The sequence below is a fragment of the Phoenix dactylifera genome, chromosome 16 (assembly GCF_051530095.1).
Source record: "Phoenix dactylifera cultivar Ajwa chromosome 16, Ajwa_hap1_PhDact_Kaust_v1.1, whole genome shotgun sequence".
In the NCBI taxonomy this organism is placed as follows: domain Eukaryota; kingdom Viridiplantae; phylum Streptophyta; class Magnoliopsida; order Arecales; family Arecaceae; genus Phoenix; species Phoenix dactylifera.
This window is the reverse complement of record NC_143205.1, coordinates 3,602,785-3,616,126: the sequence shown is the minus strand read 5'-3', so window position 1 is coordinate 3,616,126 and position 13,342 is coordinate 3,602,785. Positions and strand designations below refer to the sequence as shown.

The window sequence follows — 13,342 nt, the reverse complement described above, 5'->3', positions numbered from 1 at the left end:
TTCGCAGAGGCGATTGTTAGTAGCACCGAAAATGATATCATCAACATAAATCTGTACTAGTAGCATATCTTGGTTTTTCTTTTTCAGAAATAGTGTTGTATCTACATTACCCCTAGAGAACTCATGTTCTAGTAGGAATTTGCTAAGCCTCTCATACCATGCTCTAGGTGCTTGTTTTAAACCATAAAGTGCTTTGTTCAGTTTATATACATGATTAGGGTATTGATGATTTTCAAAACCAGAAGGTTGTTCTACATATACCTTCTCATTTATATACCCATTTAAAAATGCACTTTTTACATCCATTTGAAATAGTTTGAAGTCCTTAGAGCATGCATATGCTAATAATAATCTAATAGCCTCAAGTCTAGCTACAGGAGCAAAGGTTTCATCAAAATCTATACCTTCTTCTTGATTATAACCCTTTGCTACTAGTCTAGCCTTATTCCTTATAACAATTCCATTTTCATCAAGTTTATTTTTATAAATCCATTTAGTACCTATAATCGGATATTCAGAAGGTCTCTCTACTAGATTCCATACCTTGTTTCTAGTAAATTGGTTTAATTCTTCTTGCATTGCATTTATCCAATTTACATCATTTTCGGCTTCTTCTATATGTTTGGGCTCAAAGTGTGAGACGAAAGCTAGATGGTTATTTAAATTCCTAAGAGATGCTCTAGTCCTAACCGGTTGAGATGGATCATCTAGAATTAGTTCCTTAGGATGCCCGTGAGCATACCTCTAAGCTTTAGTTAGCCCATGATTCACAATAGCCTCTTGGCTTGATGATGCTCCTTCAATCAATTTTTGATTATCATCTTGTAATGTCATCTCATCTATCTTTTCTTCAAGAATTTCAGCATCATCATCAAAGTTAACTTTCTTACTAGAGGAGATGTCACTAGAATCATCAAATACAACATGTATAGATTCTTCTATAACTAAGGTTCTTTTATTAAAGACTCTATAGGCTTTACTAGTTGTAGAGTAACCTAAGAATATTCCCTCATCAGATTTAGAGTCAAATTTACCTAGATTATCTTTCCCATTATTATGAACAAAACACCTACATCCAAAAACATGAAAGTAATTAACTTTTGGTTTTCTGTTTTTCCAAAGTTCATAAGGTGTTTTCTTTATGATGGGTCTCAATAGAACTCTATTTAATATATGACAAGAAGTATTAATGGCTTCTCCCCAAAAGTACTTAGGGAGGTTACTTTCACATAACATAGTTCTAGCCATTTCCTCTAGAGTTCTATTTTTCCTCTCCACAACTCCATTTTGTTGTGGTGTCCTAGGTGCAGAAAAATTATGGGTTATCCCCTTTTTACTACAAAACTCATCAAATGACTGATTTTCGAATTCGGTACCATGGTCACTTCTAATGGCTATTACTGAAGTATCTCTAGCATTGGTTACTTCCTTATGAAACTTTTTAAATACTGAAAAAGCTTGATCTTTATGTGCTAAGAACATAACCCAAGTGTATCTAGAATAGTCATCTACAATAACTAGACCATATTTATTTCCACCTAGGCTAGTGGTTCTAGTTGGTCCGAATAGGTCCATGTGTAATAATTCTAGAGGTCTAGATGTAGAGACACATTTTATGGATTTAAATGAGTTCCTAGATTGTTTGCCAAATTGACATGCTTCACATATTTTGTTCTTCTCAAATTTTAATTTTGGCAAACCTATCACGGAATCTCTTTTAACTAGTTTAGTTATTGTGTCCATGCTTGCATGACCTAACTTACGGTGCCATAACCAGCTAGCATCATTATCCTTAGTTTCATTAACAACTAGACATTGGTTATGTTTGGCAAGATCTTCAAGGTCTACAACATACACATTCCCACGTCTAATTCCTTTAAAAACTAAACTATTGTCATTAGGGTTTGTTATAATGCATAGTGATGGTTTAAACATAACATCATACCCTTTATCACATAATTGACTAATGCTTAATAAGTTATGCTTAAGACCATCAACATATCTAACATTATCAATAAAAGTAGAAGGGGTATTTGAACTTTACCAATACCAATGATGTGACCTTGGTTGTTGTCTCCAAAAGTCACAGCACCTCCCTTCTTAGCTTCAAGGGTGAAAAATTGATCCTTGTCACCCGTCATGTGTCTTGAGCAGCCACTATCCAAATACCAGCAGTTTTTGTTGACCTTGGCTGCAAGACACTCCTACACAAGCAAATCATATCATCTTAGGTACCCAAGTTTTCTTGGGTCCTTCATGGTTAGTCAAGTTGGTTCCTTTTGGAACCCATACCCTTTTAATTTTTCTTTTTGTTTTACCTTTCCTAAAATTACACACATTTGCTTTATGACCTATAGTTCCACAACAAAAGCAGGTTATTTTCTTAGTTTTACTTTCCCCAGCTTTAACAAAGAAGTTACTAAGAAGTTTTTGTTTATTTCTTGGTTTATATCCTAAACCCGCTTTATTAAATACTGCTCGTTGACTATTTAGTATCATATTTAACTTTTCAGAACTATATGTAAATTTTTCAACCAAAGGTTTGTATTTGTTAAGTTCTTTAGTTAGTGTTTGATTTTCTGCTTTTAGATCATTTAGTTCTTTTGTGAGATCCTTGTTTAAGATTTGTTTATGGTTTTTAAGTTCTGAAAATTCCTTAGTTAGTTCTTCGTTATTTTTACTTAAGGTGTTAGTTTTCTTAATTAAGAGTTGGTTGCTTGTCTTAAGTTCTAGATTTTCTTTGGTGATACAGTCCTTATCCTTAACTAGTTTATCGCATTTAAGTATGTATGATTGATTAGCTATTTTAAGTTCTTTATTCTTAAGATTTATGGCCTTATATTCTATCATTAATTCATTAAATGCATCATAAAGTTCATCAAAAGAAAAATCGAGATGTGATTCAGATGTTACCTCATTTTCATTGGCCATGAAGCACAAATTGGCCTTTTCTTCTTGTTCTTCATCCGATGATGAAGATGATGCGTCGGAGTCCGATAAGATGGTGACGAGGGCTTTCTTCTTCTTGTACTTGTTGCCCTTCTTTAGTAAGGGACACTCAGCTCTGATGTGTCCCGGTTTTTTACACTCATAGCAGCCAATCCCCTCATTTTCCCTTTCCTTACCTTTGTCCTTGCGGTAGGAATTTGAGGGGCCTCTCCTTTGATGATAGGACTTCTTGTGGTTGATGAATTTTCTGAATTTGCGCACAAGAAGAGCCTCACCATCATCTTCCTCATGTTCTTCTTCTTCACTGCTGCTACTGCAAGACAAGTCCTTGTTAGATGAAGTAAATTTAAGAGCTATTACCTTTTTCTTATGGGAGGACTCTTCCTCGTTGTGTTGCTTCATGGTTAGCTCGTGCGTCATTAGGGATCCAAGAAGCTCCTCAAGTGGTAACTTGTTCAAGTCCTTGGCTTCTTGGATTGCCGTCACTTTAGCTTCCCATGACCTTGGTAGACAACGAAGGATTTTCCTGACAAGCTCACTGTTAGTATAGTTCTTGCCAAGGCTTTTTAGGCCATTGACAATGTCAGTAAACCTAGTGAACATGCATGTGATTGTTTCATTAGAATCCATTTTAAATAGTTCATACTTATGAACCAAAATATTTATTTTGGATTCTTTGACTTGATTCGTGCCCTCATGGGTCACTTCAAGTCTGTCCCAAATCTCTTTTGCAGAATTGCAAGTTGAGACCCTATTGAATTCATTTCTATCTAAGGCACAATAAAGCACATTCATAGCTTTAGAGTTTAGTTGTGCCTTTCTCATGTCATGTTCATCCCAATCCTTTTCTAGTTTGGGTACCGTGACAACCTCTACATATATGGATGGGATGTATGGCCCATTTACTACAATGGTCCGCATCTCATAGTCTTGGGCTTGGATGAATATTCTCATCCTAGCCTTCCAATATGAGTAGTCGGATCCATTAAAGAATGGGGGTCTTTGGGTGGACTGACCCTCAATGTGGGAAGATCCAAATGGGGTTGTCATTTCGATCTTTTACTCTTGGGTGGAAGAGTTTAGACTCTGATACCACTTGTTGCCCAGATAGACAACCCAAGAGGGGGGGTGAATTGGGTTTTAAAATAATCTTACAATTTAAAACGATGTGGATGACTAATTAAAGCTATTGCAAGTTGTTCGATTAATTGCTATGTGCTGTGAGTGATATGAGAGTAAGAGAAAGAGAGACAATCAATCACAAACACCAAGTTTTATAGTGGTTCGGAGCTAACCCTTGCTCCTACGTCCACTCCCCAAGTCTCACTTGGGAATTCACTATAACCCCTTGGATTACAGCCGGTTGTTTTCCGAGCTCACAACCAAACTTGTTGTTTTACGAGCTCACAACGAACTCGGTCGGTTTTCCCAGGCTCACCGACTAGAACCAACCCCGATTGTTTTTCCGGGATCACAATCGAACCCTTACACGTTGGTTTTACACTCGGCTCACCAACCAACCTCTATACCCTTGATTCAATCCCCCGATTGAACCAAGCAAAGACAATGTGTAGATGAAAAGAACAAACAGAAAAATACAGCTTCTCAAAAGCAGATAAATGGCAATATGAACAATAACGAAGTTAAGAGCCCTCAAACGCTTTTAAGTTGGAGAAGAGGAAGGGCTTCTTGAACTTCGGGTCTTCTCTTGAATGTGTAGTCGACTTGAATGCAGGAGGACGCTCTTTCACTGTTGGGAAGAAGTAGGTGGATGCAGTTAATGCTGCTCTTCCCTCTTTTTCGTTGAAGAACAAGTTGCAGAGATTGAAAGCTTGATTACTTGGAGTGGAATGGTTGTTCTCTGCTTTGCTACAGTCCTCTGTGGCTATTTAAACCAACCCCCACGGAAACTAGCCGTTAGAGAGCTTTTTCTGCCCGTTCTGCACACTCTGTACACCCTGACAATGTGTCCGTTGGTGGGTTGGAGTCGACTCGCGCGATCAGGAGTCGACTCGGCTGTAGCGAGAGTCGACTCATGCTTTTCTGGAGTCGACTCAGCAACTGTTTCGGATTTGAATTAAAGTAGCCTCTTAGGCTGGGAGTCGACTCGTCTTGACCTGGAGTCGACTCGCCAACTTCTGGAGCTAACTTGGCTTTCTCGGAGTCGGCTCATCCCATGGAGTCCGTGGATCTATTTTTGAATTTGGTCGACTCGACAATCCTGGGAGTCGACTCGGCGCTCAGAGCCCGAACTCCCTATCTTCTGTCTTTTGCCTCGTCCAGTCTTGGAGTCGACTCGAACTTCCCCGGAGTCGACTCGGCTCTCAGTTTCCGAAACACCGTCTTCTGTCTTTTTGATGTAGAGCTGCCTTGGAGTCGACTCTAGCTGTCTGGGAGTCGACTCGAATCTCAGAGACAGTAAATTGGTCTTCTGTCTTCTTTGTGGTTGCGGAGTCTCGGAGTCGACTCGCGTATTGCGGGAGTCGACTCGAATCTCAGAGTTCGAAAAACGTTCTCTGACTTTTTCCTTGTGTTCCTCTGAGAGTCGACTCTCACTTTCTTTGAAGTCGACTTGCCAACCATCGGAGTCGACTCGCGTTCCACGGGAGTCGACTCGAATCTCAGACCCGAAAACTGCTCTCTGACTTTTCTGCCTGTGGCTCCTTGAAGTCGACTCTTGCTACCCTGGAGTCGACTCGGTGAACATCGGAGTCGACTCGCGCACTTCAGGAGTCGACTCGCTGACAGGTTTTGAGTTGATGCTTTCTGTTCGTCTGTCTGTTCTAAGTCGGAGTCGACTCGTACTTATCCGGAGTCGACTCGAGCCCGTGCCAGTGAACTTGATACGCTTGGAGTCGACTCGTGATACTCTGGAGTCGACTCGAGTCTCAGACTTTGGTTCAGGCTGACTTCTTAACTTATCCAAAATATTATGAACCAAGTCTAGAGACACTTAGACAAGATTTTCACTGAAACACTTAATTGAATTCATTAGTAAGCAAGAGATATACTCAAATGCTTTGAGCTCATCAAAATCAAATAGGGTTTTAATCAATCACTCCACATAAACGATGCCACTACACTATTCGGTCGACTCGGTCAGGATGGCGACATAGATCCTTCAGCATAGCCCGGCAAAAAGAGACGAAGGGTAAGAAGGTAGTTGCCCAATACTCCAAAAAAGAAAAACAAAAGGCACCTACAGCCTCAATGGGCAGTGTTGAGGAGTAAATACACTCAGATTTAGAGACTAGAAGCAGCAGTGATGGCAATTCTAATGGTCATGGATCTGCCGGCCAGAGAGACAGTGGAGGACAAGAGACTACTGCTTTTGAGACAGCCGCAGGGTAGTCTTCGATTCATCGATGAGTTCCAATTTACGCATGCTACACAGGATAGAAACCACAGTGCACGATCTAGTAGAGCCCGCGAGAATAGGAGACAGACCCCTCGAGGTCATTTAGGAGGACACGATGCAGCTGTAGATGACCTTGCACGTAGAGTAAGATCCATAGACGTATCAAATTTCGAGTCGTATACTGAATCCTATTATCCGTAACCACATGCAGCCTATAATCCATACGGATACAGATATGAATATGGTGCGTCTAAGGCATCTTTCAGTTGCTACTATCCTACGCAATCTAGAGCATCTGAGCATCTTACTAGTCGAATTTTGCTGCCGGTATATTTGAATGGGCCCCTCTACAGCCGGATTATCAGTCAGAAAACACCTATCATAGCCAAAGCTTCAGCGAGATATCTGAAAGTATTTATAACCTGATGCATGTTTTTTTATGGGATAAACGTATAAGACTACAACGCCGCTTGGTTAGAGGGGTAGGCTAATGTACCTCCTGACTATGTTGATGATCTGAATATCTATGAGGGGCATCGCCACTCGATCCGATTTTAAATATCGGTATGCATGTTGAACTTTAAATGTATGTAATTGATTGTATTATTTTTAAATTTTCACATCACTACTTGATTTGAATATATTTTATGTTGTTCATTTTATAATTTGTATCATTTTAAAGCAATAAGATGCATCATCTTGGTTAAACTGGAATCTTAGAAACATCAAAAAGCATCAAAAAAATATCAAGAAAACATCAAATTAAAATCATTGAAAAAGTTCAAAAAGAGTGATTACCAATTAAATATTTTTGAAAACTCCAAAAAAAATGGGTGTGTCGGCCCATGAACCGGCACGCCCTACCCGTACTGATTCGGTATGGTACCAAACCATACCAAGGGCCGACCGGTACGGGTCCCGGTACCGGTTCGGCGGACTTTGCACCACCCTATGTTCTTATTTTCAATAGCATTAGCATGAGAATTCTGATTGTTAGGACCTGACATACATTGTTGACCACTTCCCAACAGCTTAAGATTTTGGAGTCTAGTGGTCAGTTAACACTGATAATCTAAATTATGCCAAAATGAAAACAGCATTAACTGTTGAAAGTAATTATTTCCATAAAAGTTGGAAATACAAGTCTATAAAAGAGAATATCAATTTATCTAGCTAGTACAAGATTAAACAACAATAAATAACATGATTTATAAAGACATCTACTGGAGTCTCAGGCTTCTACATCTTTCAAGACAATGTTGAAAGCACCTGGTTACCCCAACTTTACTTGGGCTCGAGTAAACCAAAAATCTACAGTGAATCAAAATCTCATGGATTGAAGATTACATAAAGCCAGATAGGTTGGAGTGTAGTTAATAAGCTTCAGTTGTTGCAGGTTAAAAGTTAGAATGCTACAATGTGGCCTTAAGAACCTGGAATCTTGGTGTTTTAACACTGCTGATGCCAGTGTCAAGACTGAACAAAAATAATAGAGGTTGATCTTATGAATGACAAGCAGTCAGAAAAAGCAAGGCCCAAACTATGAAATTAAGCTTGACATCATCAAGTAATTATATGTTACTTCAAAGCAGGGGAAGAAACATAGTAGTTGCATCACATCATCATGCTTGAGGAAAAAGTGAAAGATATACATATTTCTAGAAATTCAAGAGAAATAATATGAATAGAGTCATATCAGAGAAGCTCTTGTTCTATATTAAAAGCAGTTTCAGTAGACAAACAAACCATTTTTATCCACTCGACATTGAGCCACTTTGCCAACAATTGTAGAGCGACACGGTGACGGGCATCATAGCCTTTCCTGTGTTGTGAAGGTTTCTTACACTCTTGAGGTATATCAGCCACACAGGCAGAAAGAAGTTCATATAGAACTACCACTTTCCGCTGATGTTTGACTAAAATGTCCTCTAGGAAAGATTTTTCACCATGCTCATTGTTAGATTGACTGTGTGCCTCCTCTCTACTGAATAAGCTCTCCAGCTTTGTCATTTCAAAGATTTCATATGGCTTACATGTCACTTCAGAAATTCTACACATCACATCAGAAGTGATTCTTTCATGATATTTATCTTTGTGCTTGTTGTGCTTCTTTACTGCCTCAGCTGAGGCAGAAGAAGTTTGCAAATCCTTTACCATATAATCAACTGCTTCTGTCAATGCAAATTCTTGATTTGATCTTTCTGAGCATGCTTCCTCGTCATCAAAAATTGTCTTCAGGAACTAGAAAAGAACGAACAAACAGTGGGAATAAAAATAATATCAAATACACTCATAAGTGAAAGAACAGAGTTAGAGCAAAGTGACAAAAAAGTAGAATTCAATGAATGAAATGCTTAAAACTTCAGAATCTATGTACAACATAGTAAAAGTGCAAGGATTATTATTATTAACCTTTCTCAGAACTATATGTGCCTATAAAATAGTGATGTAGAATCTTCCTTACGACGATGGTTAGAATGGTTATATGAAATCTTCACCACAAAGGAAGAAGCTTTTGCTCATGAAGGAGGTAGCTTGGTTTGTCATACAACTTGGTATAAACCAGGTAGTAGCTTCACCTATTATTGAGTATTTCAAGAAATTCAGAAGCACTTTCCTAAAATTGATAAAGCCAGTGAGCATACCCACTAGGTAAATGAATAAGTTAAAGATCAAGTTTGTGTAACCTCAGAAAGTAGAGTTAAATATCTTTAAGTGGGATATCATAAGATATGGACAATAAATTTCAGAAAGTTCGTTCACAAGAAATTCTAGTCGATGAATTTCAAAGTTCCAATACTTCAAAAAAAATTTGAGTTCATCGGAATGAAAAAAATACCACCAGCAAATTGCAGATTTATCATCAAGATGTCAGATATTATAGAATAATAAAACACACATAGCAGAAGAAAAGACACGGCAGAAGCTTAACGATATAAATAGGTGAGCAGCATGCCTGTTCTATTGAGACCACCACATGTGTATCTCTGCAAATAAGTGTCTTGCCCATAAAGGACAAGTGTAGCTGATATAAATAATTTTTCCAGTCATGTTTATTTACATAGCAGAACCTTAATGATAAAAATAGGTGAGCAGCTTTCCTCCACATGTGTATCTCTGCAAATAAGTGTCTTGCCCATAAAGGAAAAGTGTAGCTGATATATATAATTTTTCCAATCATGTTTTATTTACTGTAAGGCCCATATGACACCCAATATGTCCCAGGAACCCCCTGGAGCCAACCTAACATGAGTACATCTCAGGTCCCTATATATCAACACAAATATGCAATATTATCAGCAAGATAAACAAAATTTTCAAAACTTTGCAAGTTTTTAAAACTCAGATTCGGTGCCTCTCAGCCAGAGATTTGGTTTTCAGCACTTTCAGCGGTTTCACTAGTCTCACTCCAAGTTGCAGAGTTTCAGTTAAAAAAAAGTCATGAGAAAATCCAAAAATAAAGTAAAATAAAAACATAAAGAATAAGACAAGTTATTTCACATCATTTAACTTTGTTTTAAGTTATCAAATATCATAATTTATGTAGCTCTGAGGGTTTCAAGCTGAACTTAGGCTATGTTGAAGCTTAATAGCTTTAATAAATCACATGAACGCACTGATCTCCTAAGAAAAATACCAATATCACTTAATTAAGCATAAACTAACCAGACAAGTAGTAAGAGTATAAAACAAATTAGATTACCTATTAACTACCGCATATTAATACTATTGCAAGGTGGGTCATGCATCATCATCATCATTACCACCACCAATCCATGTAGTTATAGAATGTTTTATTTATTTATATAAAAAATTATTTTTATATTGTATTGAAATAATCTTTGTAAAGTACTATAATAAGAATTATTTTAGAGGCCTTTGCATCTGAAGGGTTATATTATTATATATCCCTCTTTCAACTCAAGAAAGAAAAAGAAAACCGATCGAAAAGATGCACCATATAGCCTAAGGATTTAAATTTCTAGCAAGTTTTTAGAATTGTTAGAATTTAAAACCTTTCTTAGGAATGTTATGATTCTCCATCATGCTCTTGCAAGTTGAGGGAAAAATGATGGAGGAAAAATTGAGATGGAGATAGCATGTGCACATGCAGAAAAAGACCAGAGGAGGCTCTAATACAAAAAAAAAAAAAAAAAAAAAAAAGCTCCATTTTCTATCAAAAAGTTGCATAATCTAAAGCAAACATCTAGAGAACACTCGAGAAAATTGGGCACCATGATTTGAAAAAGCTTGTAAGTCAGCCATCTTTAAGTAGCCCTTAATTGGAATGCTTGGAAAATAAGGTTTCATATTTGGATTGGGCTTGATGGTGATCCACGGTCATGGTCTCATTTTCTCCTTTTGACTCTCAAAGCTTTGATGGTGCTTCCTTTACCATAAGCTTGACAGATTTCAAATTCCATTTTGTGTCCTTGACCCGACATGCATTCCTGCTGATGGCTATTTTCTTTTAATCCAAAAATCAGATTACCTTGGCATTAATTCTTGTCTCGCCTCTTTAACAAATTTCTTGGGTGATACATTTTTAATCAAACATCTCATGCCTTTTCACATGAGCTTTACTTACCAACATTATAATTACACAAACCTAATTCATTTCAAGCTCCATAACCGTGCAGACATTTATTCTTCTCGCAAGCAGACATCATCTTGCAGTAAACCTGATAGAACAGGGGAGCAGAAAGGAAAGGAATTGGACGGCATACCATCACAACTTGTTCCCTAGCTGGAGAAGAAACAGCCGCTTTCTCCAACACGGGCCAGGCCTTGGAATCAATCTCCAAGAACCTACAAAGTTTCAGCGTATCAGAGCAAACCCAAGAACCTCAATTCCATGGAACTGGAAGAAACAATTATAAAAGAAGAGAGCGGGGGGGTGAGAAAGAGACCGAAAAACGGGACGAAGAAGGCCATGCGATTCATGGGTCCAGAGCTGGGAGGAGTGGCTATCCCCTTCCTTGCCATCGCCCTTCATGTGCGCTACCATTTCACGCAGTCCAGGCCAGTCCATAGATTCAATATCCAGCAACCTATAAAAGAATCAGCGAATAAGAGTGATCCTAAGAATAAACAAACAAACAAACAAACAAACAAGAAGAAGGCACAGCAAAGAGGGGAGAAGCGACTCGAAAACGGGACGAAGGAGGCCGCCAGACTTGTGGATCTTGTGATGATGACGATGATGATGGGGGAGGGAGGATTCGCCATCCTTGTCGGTGGTGCTGCTGCTGCTGCTTCGGCCGTCGTCGGCGCTGGTAAAGATGGAGAAGGAGGAGGAACCGAAGGGGAGGATTTGGAGGAGCTGCGCATGGCGGAGGGCGAGGGCGAGCAGCCCTCCCGCGGCGACTCTCTGGTCGGGGGTCAGAATCGAGAACGTCATCGCTCACGGCTTTTCGAGTCGCTGCCTTGAAGCGGGCGTGGAGGGGCACGTCGGCCTGTTGGGCTGAGAGAAATGATTCGTGGGTTGGGCGTTTCATGTGCGCCGGGTGAGGGAAGAAAGGGTCCATCGTTCAGCGAGGTGAGCGGCGGTGGCACCGGAAACGCGCGCTCTTGCATGCTGGGGATGCATCCGGAGCCCGCTTCCATCTAGTAGTGCACGTGATAACGTATTTATACATCGCACGACACAAAGGTCTCCTTTAGCCTCCAAAATTTATTTTTTCAATATTTCATGTCAATGCGATCCAGTCCATTCTCTGCTCCAAAAGGTAAAATCGTCCTTTGATCTAAGAGAAAAACTCTGGCCGACATGAACGATCAAGATCCGTCAACCAGCAAACGCCTGAAGCCAGTACATTGGTGTGGTAATTTTCTAGAACTCCAGGATTGTTTTCATACTGACACGAGTGGCTAGTGTAGTAATTTTTTGGAAGTGGAGGCCATTTTCCCAATGCTCCGAGGGAGGCAGCTCGTGGCCCATCTGTGAGAATAGGCTTGAATGGGCTGAAGTCGGTTGCGGATGGAGACACCACAGCATCCTCCCCCCTTCCCCTCCATGCTCCAAGGGTGGCGGTCGGTATCCCATCAGTAAGAGTAGGCCTGAATGGGCTGAGGTCGGCTAGCCCCCGCCGGGCTGAGGTCGGCTAGCCCCCCCCCCCCCCCCCCTCTCAAGGGAGGCAGCTAGTGTCCCATCAACAAAAGTAGGCATAAATGAGCTGAAGTCGGCAGGCCCAACCGACTTTAGCCCATGACCCCAAAGCCAAAACAGAGGAGCCTCTGCTTCGTCTTCCTCGGAGCAACGAGACCGCGGAGTCGTGGTCGACTCCACTAGCAATAAAACTTCCCAACTACGTGGGGAGTTAGAACAATCGCTAGCCGTCCCATGGTGCCATTGCCCACGATCCTCGCAAGCGGAGCAACCGCCCATAGGCTTATTCGTTCAAAAGCCCTATAAAACCTCCAATTCCTTTAAGATCACCACCAGAGAACCTTCTCCTCCCTCTTCCTCCCTCTCCTCCCTCCTCCTTCTCCGATGGTCGACGTGCCACCCTGCTTGAGCGCCACCTCATGGAAGCCTTGTTGTTCTGCTTGCTCTGTTCTGTGACTCCTTTCTTCGTGGGAAGCTGTCGCCGCTGCAAGAACCACCGCATTGCCTCGATGAGCTTTCTTCTTCCTGTTCCCTCGCTCTAGATGGTTGTCGGAGCCCCCATCTGAGATCGTGAAAAAAGGGGTTGAAGTATCTATTTTCGGCCCTTTCTTCCTTTTTCTCTTCCATCGCCTGCTGTGATGGGGACATCAGAGCCGTTCGCTCAGACGATCTCGCTATCAGAGTCACTCGCTCGCGTTCGCACCGGGGGTTGACATCATTATGGCTAGAAGATGATCTTGAGCCACCAGATTGAGTCGGGCTCCAGATTGGATCCCATCTAGTCTGCGTCATTTTTATTTTCTACATTTTGTTTTTGTTTGATTGAGTCAATTTGGTCATTTGCTCTTAGTCAAGTCAATTTAGTCAGTTGTTTTGTTATTAGACAAATCAATTGGGTTAGCTGTTAAGTCATGTAATTGGGTTGA

General features: G+C 40.3%; 1 protein-coding gene across 3 annotated transcripts in view; it reads right to left on the bottom strand.

Moving 5' to 3' along the window:
- The window catches only part of LOC149751090 (transmembrane and coiled-coil domain-containing protein STS1-like), an 81,228-nt gene extending 69,308 nt beyond the window's left edge, over window positions 1-11,920 (bottom strand). For 2 of the 3 annotated variants that reach the window (XR_016398709.1, XM_089927840.1), the window contains exons 1-4: window positions 11,455-11,920; window positions 11,218-11,358; window positions 11,035-11,116; window positions 8,054-8,548 (exon numbers count right to left, since the gene is read on the bottom strand). Coding sequence is in view for 1 of the 3 variants with exons in the window: in XM_089927840.1 (XP_089783966.1) it covers window positions 8,054-8,548; window positions 11,035-11,116; window positions 11,218-11,358; window positions 11,455-11,708 (972 nt within the window). In the remaining 2 variants the exon portion in view is untranslated. The remainder of the gene's footprint in view (window positions 1-8,053; window positions 8,549-11,034; window positions 11,117-11,217; window positions 11,359-11,454) is intronic. The other variant, XR_016398710.1, reaches the window with a different exon arrangement.
- Between the last annotated feature and the right edge of the window lie 1,422 nt (window positions 11,921-13,342).